This window comes from Syngnathoides biaculeatus, chromosome 15 (assembly GCF_019802595.1).
Source record: "Syngnathoides biaculeatus isolate LvHL_M chromosome 15, ASM1980259v1, whole genome shotgun sequence".
Lineage (NCBI taxonomy): Eukaryota > Metazoa > Chordata > Actinopteri > Syngnathiformes > Syngnathidae > Syngnathoides > Syngnathoides biaculeatus.
Window position 1 is genome coordinate 14,950,806 of NC_084654.1, and position 12,651 is coordinate 14,963,456.

The window sequence follows — 12,651 nt, forward strand, 5'->3', positions numbered from 1 at the left end:
CTGTGTGATTGTATTTTGCAGTGGTGTACATAAACATTAATAAACATGAACCTTATGAATGCTACTCTTGTATTAGCCATCTGTACCCAATGACATAATATTAAGTGTACCTGAGTGCAGTAGTTGATCCTCTCAAGTATCGTGGAGAAGTTGGGTCGGTACTCAGGACAATGCTGCCAACACTGCGTCATGATCCGATAGCTGAACACAAGTGAGGAATTCTTGAGCTTGAAGGTGGTTTCAAAAGATAGTTTTGCTTGGCGGCCACTCACACTGGGCCGGGGCAACCCTCTGGGGGGTCCATCCTCCCTCCACTGGTGACGAACTCCAGCACCTCCTGGTTGGTCTTGCATGGGTATGGCATGTAGCCCAAAGAGAGGATCTCCCATAGCAGTATTCCAAACGACCTGTTGGGGGGGACACATGTCTGCTATTGAGTCCATTTCTTTCTTTACAGCATCGTCTTCCAGGTTTTATTTAATAGATACTTGTTAGGGATTTTTTTAAAAAATATTGTATACCCATCGAGCACGAAATTAAAGAACCCACTAAAATTTTTACCTGCCTCTAAGCAAACACTCCAACCTGATTTGCATAATAACCACCCCGCACTGAGACCCTGACATGATCAGCAAGGCAGGGGGCATATCCTGAGCCATTTTCAAGCTGCGGCCGGACTATACAATATGATCCAGGAACACTATTGGACACTTCGTCTACATCTTCTTCTTTTCCTTTCGGCTTGTCCCGTTAGTGTGTCATCTTTTTCCATCTAAGCCTATCTCGTACATCTTCTTCTCTAACACCCAGAGTCTTCATGTCCCCCCTCACAACATCCATCAATCTTTTCTCTGGTCTTCCTCTCGCTCTTTTGCCTGGCAGCTCCATCCTCATCACCCTTCTACCAATATACTCACTTTCTCACCTCTGAACATTGTCACGAACCTCCGGTGCGGGGCTGGACCCAAATGCAGGAATCCGAGACGAGGAAATGATGTTGGGCGTAATTTTTATTCAAAGATGAGGTCTTATGCGGTGTAAGCAGTCCAAGAAGGCAGAGGTACAGAAACGGTAAGCAAAGGCAGGATCCAAAAACATGAAGTGAGGTCTGATGCCTAGGAGACAAACTATGAACGAGGACTTGAGTATGGAACATAAAGACAGGACTAAACTGAGGTGGCACAGAACTCATGAGAAACATGTCCAAACCATCAAAGTCTGCTCTCTTTAACCTTGTCTCCAAAACATCCAACTTTGGCTGTCCCTCTAATGACCTCATTTCTAATCCTGTCAAACCGCGGTACACTCTGAAATTGTTGCTAGTCAAAAAAATAAATAATCACAATGGATCCTTAAGGAATGTTTCCCTGGTAAGAAAGACTTGCAAAATTTAAGTATGTGGCTTTTGCGCATCCGAGCTCAACGTGGACGGAATGTGAGACCACGGCCTCATACTCCGCTCATTTGTTGTGGCAGTCATGTGAGCGAAGGCCGAGTCACATCGTCAAAGAACAGCCTGTGCAGCGCTTCGTTTGCTCCTTTGTTCATTAAAGCGTGAAATGGACGCGAATACCATACACAGACCCCAACATCTAAAAGCACACTAATGGGATCCAATACAAAAGCCGTTTAATAAAATGCCTTATTGTCATGATACCAATAAACATAACAGTCAGATGGCAAGGAACGTATTAATTAAATGTTTTATTCTCGAGAAGCATTCCCGAATTCTGTTGTTCTTTGCCGCTCAAACGTCCACCTGTCATAATACATATGTTAAAATCCTCACCATTTGTCTAAATTAGACCAGCGCATTATTAAATCCGTAACGGCAAAACGTGTGATACTGATACAGCGCTTGTGCCGGATATCATTACATTTTGCAGATGTGCCAAATGCTGTGACCGCCGAGGTCATCTATATTTACTGCAGATGTTATTGTTCTTTCGAGAAGGTTCTGTGAGTGTGTGTGTGTGTGTGTTGTTGAAGGTCATGGGTGGGATGAATATGTTTTGAAAGAGGACCACCAGTAGAAAAAGTACGAGAACACAGTTTAATGTTCTGAAAATTGGACGTGATGTGTTGCTTTTTCTTTTGTTCTAGTCAGCACCATATCATTACAAAGCTGTTATGCCCAAAGGAATGAATCACATTATTTATATTTTCCAAATTCTCCCCGCCCCTATTCTTTTCGGCATTTTTGTAGCCTCTGCTTTATGTCTGCGTTGTTTTGTACATTCACATCGTGACAGTTTTGTCCATATGGTTGGAGTTCTCGATTTTTCCCTTCAAGCAACACTTGCCCTCTTCCAAAAGGGGCTAAACCTCACGTATGTAATTTCACGGAAGATGAAATATTTTCACAGTGATTAAGATTTGACTTTTTGAAGTAACATCTAGTTTATATTCACGACTCCAGTTTCCATCAGATTACAAGCATTTAGCCATCCGTTCATGGAGCCATCCAAAATTAGGATATTGTATGTTCTTAAATAAACGTTAAACCCTTACGTACGTTTAGAGTGACTTACCGTAATTTCTCTAGTATAATGCGTCCTGAAGTACAATGTGCACCCCCAAAGTTGTCCTAAAAGCTTTCCTATGGCGCCAGGTAGCTATCAAAACAGACAACGTGAGCTCAAACTACGTAGAAACAAGGATAATGGGCACATTGAAAAAAAAAACAAACAAAAAAAAACGGGCATTTAATTTGTGTGCCCTTTCCCATGTGACCATGATGCTCGTATTACATATCTTTAGCTCACGTTTTGATACCCACCTGAAGCCACTGAGGCGAGCTATCGTTGTTTCGGACTGCGGCGCTACTTCCGGGTTGGCGGCGTCATTGGCACGATTGATGATATTTGTTTTAAAAGCAGCTGCACAACTAAGCATTGTAGTCGACATTCTTTTTTGTCTTAGTTTAAGTTGAAACAAACTCACGGGCAGTAGTTTCTGATTTTTAGTGCAACAAACATGCTAGCTACCCGAGGAGGTCATAAGGGTTCAGAGTGGGGGCGCACATTCCCTTAATAAATATAAATGTGTAACAAAAGAAATCGAATAACTTTTTTTAAAAATTATTTTTACCATTCTATGTACCTCTATACAATTCTCCAATGTGATTGTATTTTTTTATTTTTCATCCATACCTAAATATAATGCGCTCCATTAACTTTTTGAAAATATTTTTGGAAAAATGTGCGCATTATTTTCAAAAAATTACGGTACTTTTGCAATGCAAACTACCACATCTCAATAGTAAAAATATTGTTAAACGACAAATGCAACCACAAAGGATTGGACAGTGATTTGTCTATGCAGGTGTACCTAATGTTGTGTCTGGTGAAAATAGTACAATATACAATGGTGTGTGTGGGTGTGTGTGTGTGTTGACCATGTATCCGTCTTGCAGGTGAAGATTCCCTCCATGAAAGCCTCAGGTGGCATCCACTTGACCGGCAGCATGGCACGACCACCTTTCCTGTAGTAGCTGGCTCTGGATGCCCAAAATAATAAATAATCAATACATAAAAAGAAAGCCACAACAACAAAATGAAACTGGAAAATCGACAACAGAAGGAAAAGCAGATACTATATGTCAGCGTGACTCTCCAATTGAAGTACAAATCAAGCAGCTCGGGTGGTTAACGTCTCACATTCATTTTCCATGTTTTGTTGACTTTCCTCCTACTACCGGGTACATTTACTATATTTACGTTTCCTAAGTGCCCCGAATATTTAGACAATATTGCACTCCGTTGTTCAACATAGAATCGAAGTACTCGGATCCAGATGTCAGATAAGTTTTTGCCTCGCCGAAAATGTGGGAGACAATGCAAAAAGGAGTCCATAAGCACATCGTTATTGGAATTGTTTATCCTCTCTCTTTTTGTGACTTTAATAAAATTTAAAATACTTTACAATTCATGTTATGCTAACCCATCTGATGTTTTCCAAATATATTTCCATCACAACTAACTATATTCACATGAACAACACTTTTGTTTAAAGGACAGTAAGATGGGTGGGGGTTCAGCATTGGCAGATCAACGTACACACCTGTAAATATCTCTGGCCATACCAAAGTCTCCGATCTTGGCTACCCGTTCCAGTCCAGGACACGTAAGAAGGCAATTTCGAGCAGCAATATCTCTAGATGAACAGATGAATTAAACAAATTATGCATTTCAGGAAAATGTAAACACACAGCAGGGCTCTCTTTTCCTGACTAATGTAAATCCAAGCAGGGCGTGTGGCTAGCATAACTCTGGACAGCGCGGGTTCTGTGGCCCAGTGCGCCACATCTGCCACACTGACTTCTGCACCGTTGTGGGCGTAAACGTAGCCGACTTCGATGCAGTCCAATCGAAGCGGCTCCTCTCTTCCAAGAGTCCCACCGTTAAACCCATTTCCCTCGATTTACAGTGAAGAAAATAAGTATTTGAACACCATGCTATATTGCAAGTTCTCCCACTTAGAAATCTTGGAGGGGTCTGAAATTTTCATCGTAGGTGCATGTCCACTGTGAGAGAGAGATCATCTAAAAAGAAAAATCCAGAAATCACAATGTATTATTTTTTAATTTGTGCGATGCGGCTGCAAATAAATATTTGAACACCTATCTATAAGCTAGAATTCTGACCCTCAAAGACCTGTTACTCCGCCTACTGTGAAGCATGGGGGTGGCAGCATCATGCTTTGGGGGTGTTTTTCTGCACATGGGACAGAACGACTGCACTGTATTAAGGAGAGGATGACCGGGGCCATGCTTTGTGGGATTTTGGGGAACACCTTCTTTCCCTCAGTCACAGCATTGAAGACGGGTTGCGGCCGGGCCTTTCAACATGACAATGACCCGAAGCACACAGCCAGGAAAACCAAGGAGTGGCTCCGTAAGAAGCATATCAAGGTTCTGGCGTGGCCTAACTAGTCTCCAGACCTAAACCCAATAGAAAATCTTTAGCGGGAGCTGAAACGCCGTGTTTCTCAGCGACAGCCGAGAAACCTGTCTGATATAGAGAAGATTTGTGTGGAGGAGTGGGCCAAAATCCCTCCTGCAGTGTGTGCAAACCTGGTGAACAAATACAAGAAATGTTTGACCTCAGTAATTGCAAACAAAGGCTACTGTACCAAATATTAACATTGGTTTTCTCAGGTGTTCAAATACTTATTTCCATCTGTATCACACAAATAAATCGTGAAAAAAAAAAATCATACATTGTGATTTCTGGATTTTTCTTTTTAGATGATCTCTCTCACAGTGGACATGCAACTAGGGTGAAAATTTCAGACCCCTCCATGATTTCTAAGTGGAGGAACTTGCAATATAGCAGGGTGTTCAAATACTTCTTTTCTTCACTGTAAAACACACGGGTGGATCTAAAATCCATTTTTGTGGACAAGGGGCAAATTTGACCTCAGAGCACAAGATGTATAGCACATGTCCAAGATAAATGACATTTTAAAATTATTCTGGGTCATTTAGAAAAATGTTCAGGTTGAAAGAATGAAATTTTGTGTTTTTCTGCCTGTCAAATTTCCAAATTAACAGCAGGTAAAAGTTAATATTTGTTGCATGGTTCCAAGATGTTTGTCCAATGTGTACCAGTACCTGTGTATGAAGTGATTCTCCTCCAAGTAGCGGCAACCATGGGCGATATCTCTGGCCATCTGCAGCAACTCGTGCATGCTGAGAGAAGGAGGCTGGCCCTGAAAGCAGCACGGCTTGCTCTCAAAACACTGCAAACTTGCATCGGGTCAAGTGTGGGTGAGGTGACGTACGCGTCGAGGCCTGTTCTGCCGCAGGAAGCTCTTCATGTCGCCGCCGGTCATGAGTTCCAGCAGGATGAAGCGTGGTAGGATGTTGAGACTGACGCCGATGCAGCGTACGATGTTCTCGTGGTTGAACTTGCTGCAAGGCACATCTGTCATTTAGAACCGGCACACATACTGTAAATCCGTAAATCGTGTCAAGAGGTCCCGTAAAGTTTCCCCTTGTGCTTGTGTGGATTTTCTTTTGGGTACTCCGGAGTCCTCCCACATTGCAAAATGTGCATTCTACGACTGTTTAAGAAGAGTAACACCTCAAAAAAATATACTGTGTATAGCGCTCCAAAATCCCACCGTAACGACTGGCATTAAAATGCGATAACTGTAGCCAGTCTCTGTTTCTATCTCTCGCCTAACAGAAAAAAAATAAATAAAAGACACCTCAGTAAAATAAGAATAAATAAAAAGTTCATCCGCAGTTTGAGCATAACCACACAACCCTCTACAAGATGAAATAAGAGTAGTTCAGAATCATTTATAAGCTAGTCAGGTTTTCTGCAGAGGCGTAAGACAAGGAACACATTTGGAATCGTTCAGGGATGAAATAATTACATTTTTTCAACATACAAGAGGAGGTCATTTTGATACTGTTGACATGATTACAAGACATTCATAAGACCGCTAAGCGTTACGATGAGCAAAGTGTAAAAGATTTTTCAGACGACATTGTCTGTATGATGGAGAGGTGAATATTCCGTTTATTTTCAGTGCAATTCTGATTTAGATTGATGTATTGTATTGATCAAAAGGATCATCAAAACCTTAATGGTGCTGCTGTTGTATCGAGCCTTACAGTGCGGGGAAGTAATGCAGTATAACTACTGTACTTTGTTACTGTACTTGAGTAGCTATCATTTCAGGTACAGGGAGTCCCGAAAAGGTTTCGACTTTACAACGCCCGTCCCCTGTCTGCCATTTTGTCTGGCTAATGCTTGTCTGTGTTTGTGCGCCGGGAGTATCTTTGCATTTTTCGCTCTCCATTTTAGACATTATCGGCCCCAAAGAAGAAAGCTGTGTCTTTTAGCAATGCTTCAGCAGCCAAAAGAAAATCCATTACCATGGAAACGAAGCTGAAGATCATAAAAGGATCTGAGAAATGAGAGACACCAACACCAATCAGGCTTCAGTTGGTCGACCGTGGTGACAATGATTAAAGACAAAGCCCCTATTTTAGCACATGTGAAGGGTTCCGTTCCTACGTCGGATACAATGATTGCAAAACGAGGTTTTTTTTTTGATACTTGTCGAGATGGAGAGGATTGAGGACCAGGTTCCTTCGCAATAGCTAAGCACAGCCTCAGCCTCCCCTTCTTCTTCTCCATCCACCTCTCAGCAGTGATGCTAAGTACGTCATCTTGTTTATTCCAAGGTATTTGTTTTTTTATAGAAAGTACTTTGATGTAAATTCTGACTTCAACGGCGGAATCCGACGTAAGTGGAAATTGGAGTTAAGTCGCTACTGTGGGAACGGATATCAGTCGTAGACCAAGGATTCCCTGTAACTGTACTTTGAGTGTTTATAGCGATATACGGTCTATTCCTTATTTTGTCAAAATGAGTCCATTGCTTTTTATTTTTTTTTAAATCTATACAAATGACAAAAATGTCCAAAAAAAAAAAACCCCACAGCTGAAATCTTCATTAATTGATTAAGATTTTGGGGTCTTACAAGGTGGAAAAAAGGAGAGAGCAACGACGTGGAGGAACAGAAACCAGGGAACATTTGAACTTCATCTCATTTCAGAGTCTGTACTGTTTTACTTTTTCCATAAGTAAAGGACTAATTTTACCCGTCTTTTCTTTTCTTACTTGAGTACATTTTGCCATGTCTGCTCACAACAAAGATGTCCTTTTTTTAATATTCCCCCTTGTGGCTTTTCTATGTGGCAGCGTGTACACAACTGCATGAAATTACATTCAAACAGCATTTCTGTGGACTGCTTTTTTTCTTCCACGATTATGAAAAACACCGCCATAAACCAGTTATCACCAGTTATCAGACATACTGCATAAACACAAATTGAATTTTTAACCCACTTCACTTCACAGACATTTCTCAAAGTGGTTCTATAAAAGGGAAACGGCATTGATGAATGAAAATGAGCTAACGTCTTCAGAATATCCTGCGTGCAAGCCCGGAGTGAACGTACAATATGTGCACGCATATTATTAACACTCCCACGAGGCCAGTGAAGCACCGACGGGAGTATTAGGAGGTAACCTTTATGTTGTTTGGTGGTTGGGAGAAAAACGGAGCACGTGCAAGTCATTATCCAGCAGATAGCGTATAGTGCAGAAGCTAATCAGTCAAGATCACATTAGCAAAGCGCCCGCTGTGCACAGGAAGCCTATAAAGACGTCTGTGGCCACGAAGCAGCCCTAAAAGTAAATAGTGAGAACATGACGGGCGTGTATGGAGACGAAAACAAGCAAATAATGAGTCCGAGTAAGAGAGAATTGTGTGACAGATGAACGGAAATAAATAGCCGGAATTTGATACACTGAGCCAGAATTTGATGTCTCTGATATTCTTGGTTCTGCGGTGTTTTGAAGAGCTTCATGTTATACAAAAGTAATCCTGTGTTGCAATCTTGTTACAGGCAATTACAGTATTTATTATAAGGTTCTTTTTTTTTTTTTTTTTGGGCATCAACTGCTTGCAGATGTTCAATATTCACAGCAAGGCTCGGTCCGTAACCCCCGCGAATAAGAGACGAGATGAGGTCACATTGTGAAAGTCACCCTAAAAATATTAACTGTAATTAGAGTTAAACTATTGTAATTTGTTTGGGTAAGTCAGTGAGGAATTGTGAGGCGCTTTGTTCCAACTTGGGTACAAATATGTTACGCCGCAAACATACGAACAGAGCTTGTCAGAAACCAAGAATGTCTGTATTGTATCCTGAGGGCACTTTACATCATTAAGCAGACGCCTCATAATCATACCTCATAATCAGCGCCTCCATGAGGAAATCCATTTCATCCTGCTCTGAGCAGATTTCCGGAAGAGTCTGTGGAAGAGGAAAAAGCATCTTCGGGTGTGTGTCATGGAAGAAAATGCATCGCATGAATGTGTCTCCTCTGCACGTGTGACCTTTCCATGAACAGGAACACCCCCGCTGAGCGGATTATGTGTAATGAATAGCGCTCCCGCTGATGAGTTGTCACCAAACGTTTAGGTGCACATTGTGAAATGGTAGCTGACCTTTATGGCCACTTGCATGGGGCCATTATCGGCGTTCATCCCGAGGACCTGACCCTCGTACACCTCGCCGAATGCGCCGTGGCCCAGAGCTCTGTAAGCACAAAGGGTGAAAAATGAGCACGAGCGGGACCTTCGCAGATGCTTGGTGGGTCCGGACAATGTGGTTTGTAAAAAGAGGCCATTACAGTTTGGTGCAGGATCGGATAAAAGTGCAGGTGGATGACAACTATTGAGGGCTTTGTTACACTCTCAAACTCACCAAATTTTGCAGGCGTGTGCAGCCTGGGGACAATGAACATTTGGTAAGGGGCGCAGGTGTGACCTTAAAACACCCCCAAGAATTTTCTAAAAAAGCCGTCATACAAAGGTCATCGAAGTGGACATCCTTGAAAACAAATTGGTCAATTCATGGATCAAATACGTGCAAATCTATGAAAAATATGTGGTGTCTACTGTATAGATTAGAGCAGCGATTCCCAACCGGAGTTAAAAGGTCATCAGCTCGCACGTAATTATCGTCTATCGCTCATTATGTCTGAAAATTATTAATTAGAAATGCATCAAGGTTCTTTGCCAGCAATCAGCAATACGATCTTAAATCTGTCATTAATATTAATAATCGTACAAGTAAACCTTTGGCTCGAAATCCCACTGACAGATGTTTTTCCATTGCAGCTACAAGACGCCTGTTGTCCTTTTACCGTTGAGTGACTAAACTTGGGATTGTTGTTTTATCCTTTGAAATTGCAATTCGTAACACCTGTTGGTCATCCTTCACAGAGCAGAAAGTAGCCTTGCAAACTAATAAATGGACAAGCAATAAAGTGTGCCGTCTTTTCTTTTTCCCACTTTTGTTAGGCTTTCACAAGCCATTCTTGGCTGCTTTTTCTGTTTCCATGATTAAATTAGGGGTGTTAAGGCCTCGCTAAAAGTCTTAAAAGACGTCCGTTTGCTGTACCTGAACAGTGTGATGTTTTTGCGCGGTACTTCCTTCAGCTCACTGAGCGCCGAGGCCTTCCCGGCGAAGCAGTAGTTGGGGTTGTAGTCCGTCATGATGGTGGAGGAGCGGATCTTACTCAGTTTATACTCGGGGATGTGCAGGCGGCCCCTCACCGCTTGTAGATCGTTTTTCCAGCGATGCCACACTGGGAAAAACAACAAAGGGGGTGGGGGTGGGTAGAGACAGTATTTGAAATGTGTGTTACAGCCACGAAAGCCACCAGTTCCCTCGTATTGATTTTGGATTCGGAAGCGATAACGCAAGCAACCGCCGAAAAACATTCCGATGCAAATGCAGTGAACCCCCATTTATCGCGTGGGATACGTTCTAGACCCACTCACTATAGGTGAAAATCCCAGACACAGATTTTTTTTAAAGAAATACAGATGTATATTTACGCCTTCCACATGCACAAAACACATTTGAACTTATTAAAAGGTGTGTGAGTGTCTCGACATGAGTTTTAGCCTACTCCGCTCCTTGCGAGTGCTCACGTTTTGTATTTGTGCGTTTGACTGTTCGTCCCACCACTGTTTACTGAAAAAATGTGTAAAAAAAAAAAAAAAAAAAAACAAAAACAAAAAACCTCTATTAACTACAGATTCCCACAATATAGTGGACAACAGACTCATATGCTCTGCAAAAAAATAAAAAAAACCTGCAATATAGCTGGGGGGAAACACTGTATTGCGACACATTTCACATTATATATAAGGGATGCATATGCGGCCGTTACTCCTTTGGTAAAAAAAAATAATAATAATCCTCGACTACACTCGTGAGCTGGGACTCACCCGCCGCTGCCCTGATGCAGGTTGGTAGTCTGCCAGGGAGGGGGGCGTTGCGTGCAGGTAAGAGGTGTCGTCGAGCCACCGCCCGGTGCAGATGCGAGGGTCTCGAGGGAGCGGGATGAGGAGGGCAGGGGAGAGATGGAGCAAGGGAAGGGGGTAGAGGAGGAGCAAGATGTTGAGGAGGAGGTTGGGGATGAAGTGGAGGACATGGGGAAGGAGGGGGGGGGGCAGGGGTCAGACTACCTCCCTGCATAGGGGAAAGCTCAGGTGAAGAAACACCATTGACCTGTGGAGCTTTGCTTTCCTTTTAAATTACACAAGTAGACCATGAATGTCATCCTTCTTGGTGTACATTTATTCACCGTCACACAAATACAAGCTATGCTGTTAGCAGTGGGCCAAGCTACCATCGTATGTATACTCTTGTACTTATATTTGATTTATAGTAATACATATACCTGCACTTGAGAAGTATTACACAGCCTGGCCTTTGACTCCTCATGAATGTGTAGTGTTGCCACCATCTTATTTTAGTTTTCATGTTACAGGAATACCATCATGTGACTTCTTTATACATGAAGTATTAGCAGTGGCACCCAAAATACAAAACATTCACTGGCCACAACAATAGATGCACCTGATCCATTGCAAAGTTGTAATAAAGCATTTACAAAGATATACAACAACAGAAAAGCACTACATTGCACAAAAAAAGTGTTTCTAGTATTTTGGTTGCTTCATTTTTCCACATTACGAGGACAAATCATCGGACACCTAGCATAGTCTGTCGAAAAATTAATAGCTATCGGAATAAAAGTGAATGCAGGCGATTGTACAGTGGAACCCCCAAAGTCGGAAGCCTCAAAAGTGGTCAAATTTGGAATGATTTTTTTCTTCTTCTTCCAAAAAGCTTGGAGTGCAATTCATCCTCATGTGTGCAATCTTGCGAAAGTTCAGCTCAGTGAGCTCCAATAACCCCACAAGTGTGCGATGAGGGATGAGGTCCTGCCCAAAGTGGACGAGTTTCAGTAGATTAGAATGTTTTTCACAAGCGATGGGAGAATCTACGTCAATCTACGTTCCTGCCCTCGCCTCTGGTCACAAGTTGTGGGACGTGACAGAAAAAACTCGTTTGCGGATACAAGAAGGCAAAATGAGTTTCCGCCATAGGGTGCCTGGACTCTCCCTTCGAGAGAGGGGGAGGAGCTCAGTCTTCTGGCATGGGCTCAGAGTTGAGCCATTCCTCCTCTGCATCGAGAGGAGCCAGAAGAGGTGGCTCAGGCAACTGGTCAGGATCCCCCCCCATGAAAGCCTCCCTGGTGAGGTGATCTGGACATTTCCCATTGCGAGGGGACGATCAAAAACACATTGGAGGGATTGTGTCTGTGGCTCAGCAATGCCCTCAAAAGAGCTGGACGAAATGATTAAGGAAAGGAAGTCTGGTTTGCCTGCTTAAGACCCCCCCCCCCCCGACCCGACCTTGCATAAGTGGAAGAAAACGGATGGATGGAAAACATCTTTTCTTTCATTTCGACCTGATCGCGGAACAGATTTTCGTTCAACTTGGAAAGTTCCACTGTGTTTCTCATCACATGATGGTTGCTTTTCTTGTTTGTTTATTTGCAGTTTTCACCCCCGGAGACTGTAAGCATGTGTGGCATCAACTGCGCATATATTAGATTACAGAATAATTGTTCTTCAAACTCCAAAACAACAAACAGAGGTGGAATGTGTCATGTGTGCGTGTGAATGTGTCGTGTGTGTTTTTTTTTTTTTCCTGGGTGGGTTTCTGCCAAATTCTCCATGGATGATGATTTAATAGA

The 12,651-nt window shown here is 42.5% G+C and overlaps 1 protein-coding gene across 2 annotated transcripts in view; it reads right to left on the reverse strand.

The window, feature by feature from the left end:
- ltk (leukocyte receptor tyrosine kinase) overlaps positions 1–12,651 on the reverse strand; it is a 60,051-nt gene that overhangs the window by 6,013 nt on the left and 41,387 nt on the right. For both annotated transcript variants that reach the window (XM_061842810.1, XM_061842809.1), the window contains 9 exons: positions 9,996–10,182; positions 9,038–9,128; positions 8,779–8,843; positions 5,785–5,914; positions 5,615–5,712; positions 4,063–4,155; positions 3,398–3,499; positions 273–407; positions 111–201 (listed from right to left, as the gene is read on the reverse strand). In XM_061842810.1, coding sequence (XP_061698794.1) covers positions 111–201; positions 273–407; positions 3,398–3,499; positions 4,063–4,155; positions 5,615–5,712; positions 5,785–5,914; positions 8,779–8,843; positions 9,038–9,128; positions 9,996–10,182 — 992 coding nt within the window. The remainder of the gene's footprint in view (positions 1–110; positions 202–272; positions 408–3,397; positions 3,500–4,062; positions 4,156–5,614; positions 5,713–5,784; positions 5,915–8,778; positions 8,844–9,037; positions 9,129–9,995; positions 10,183–12,651) is intronic.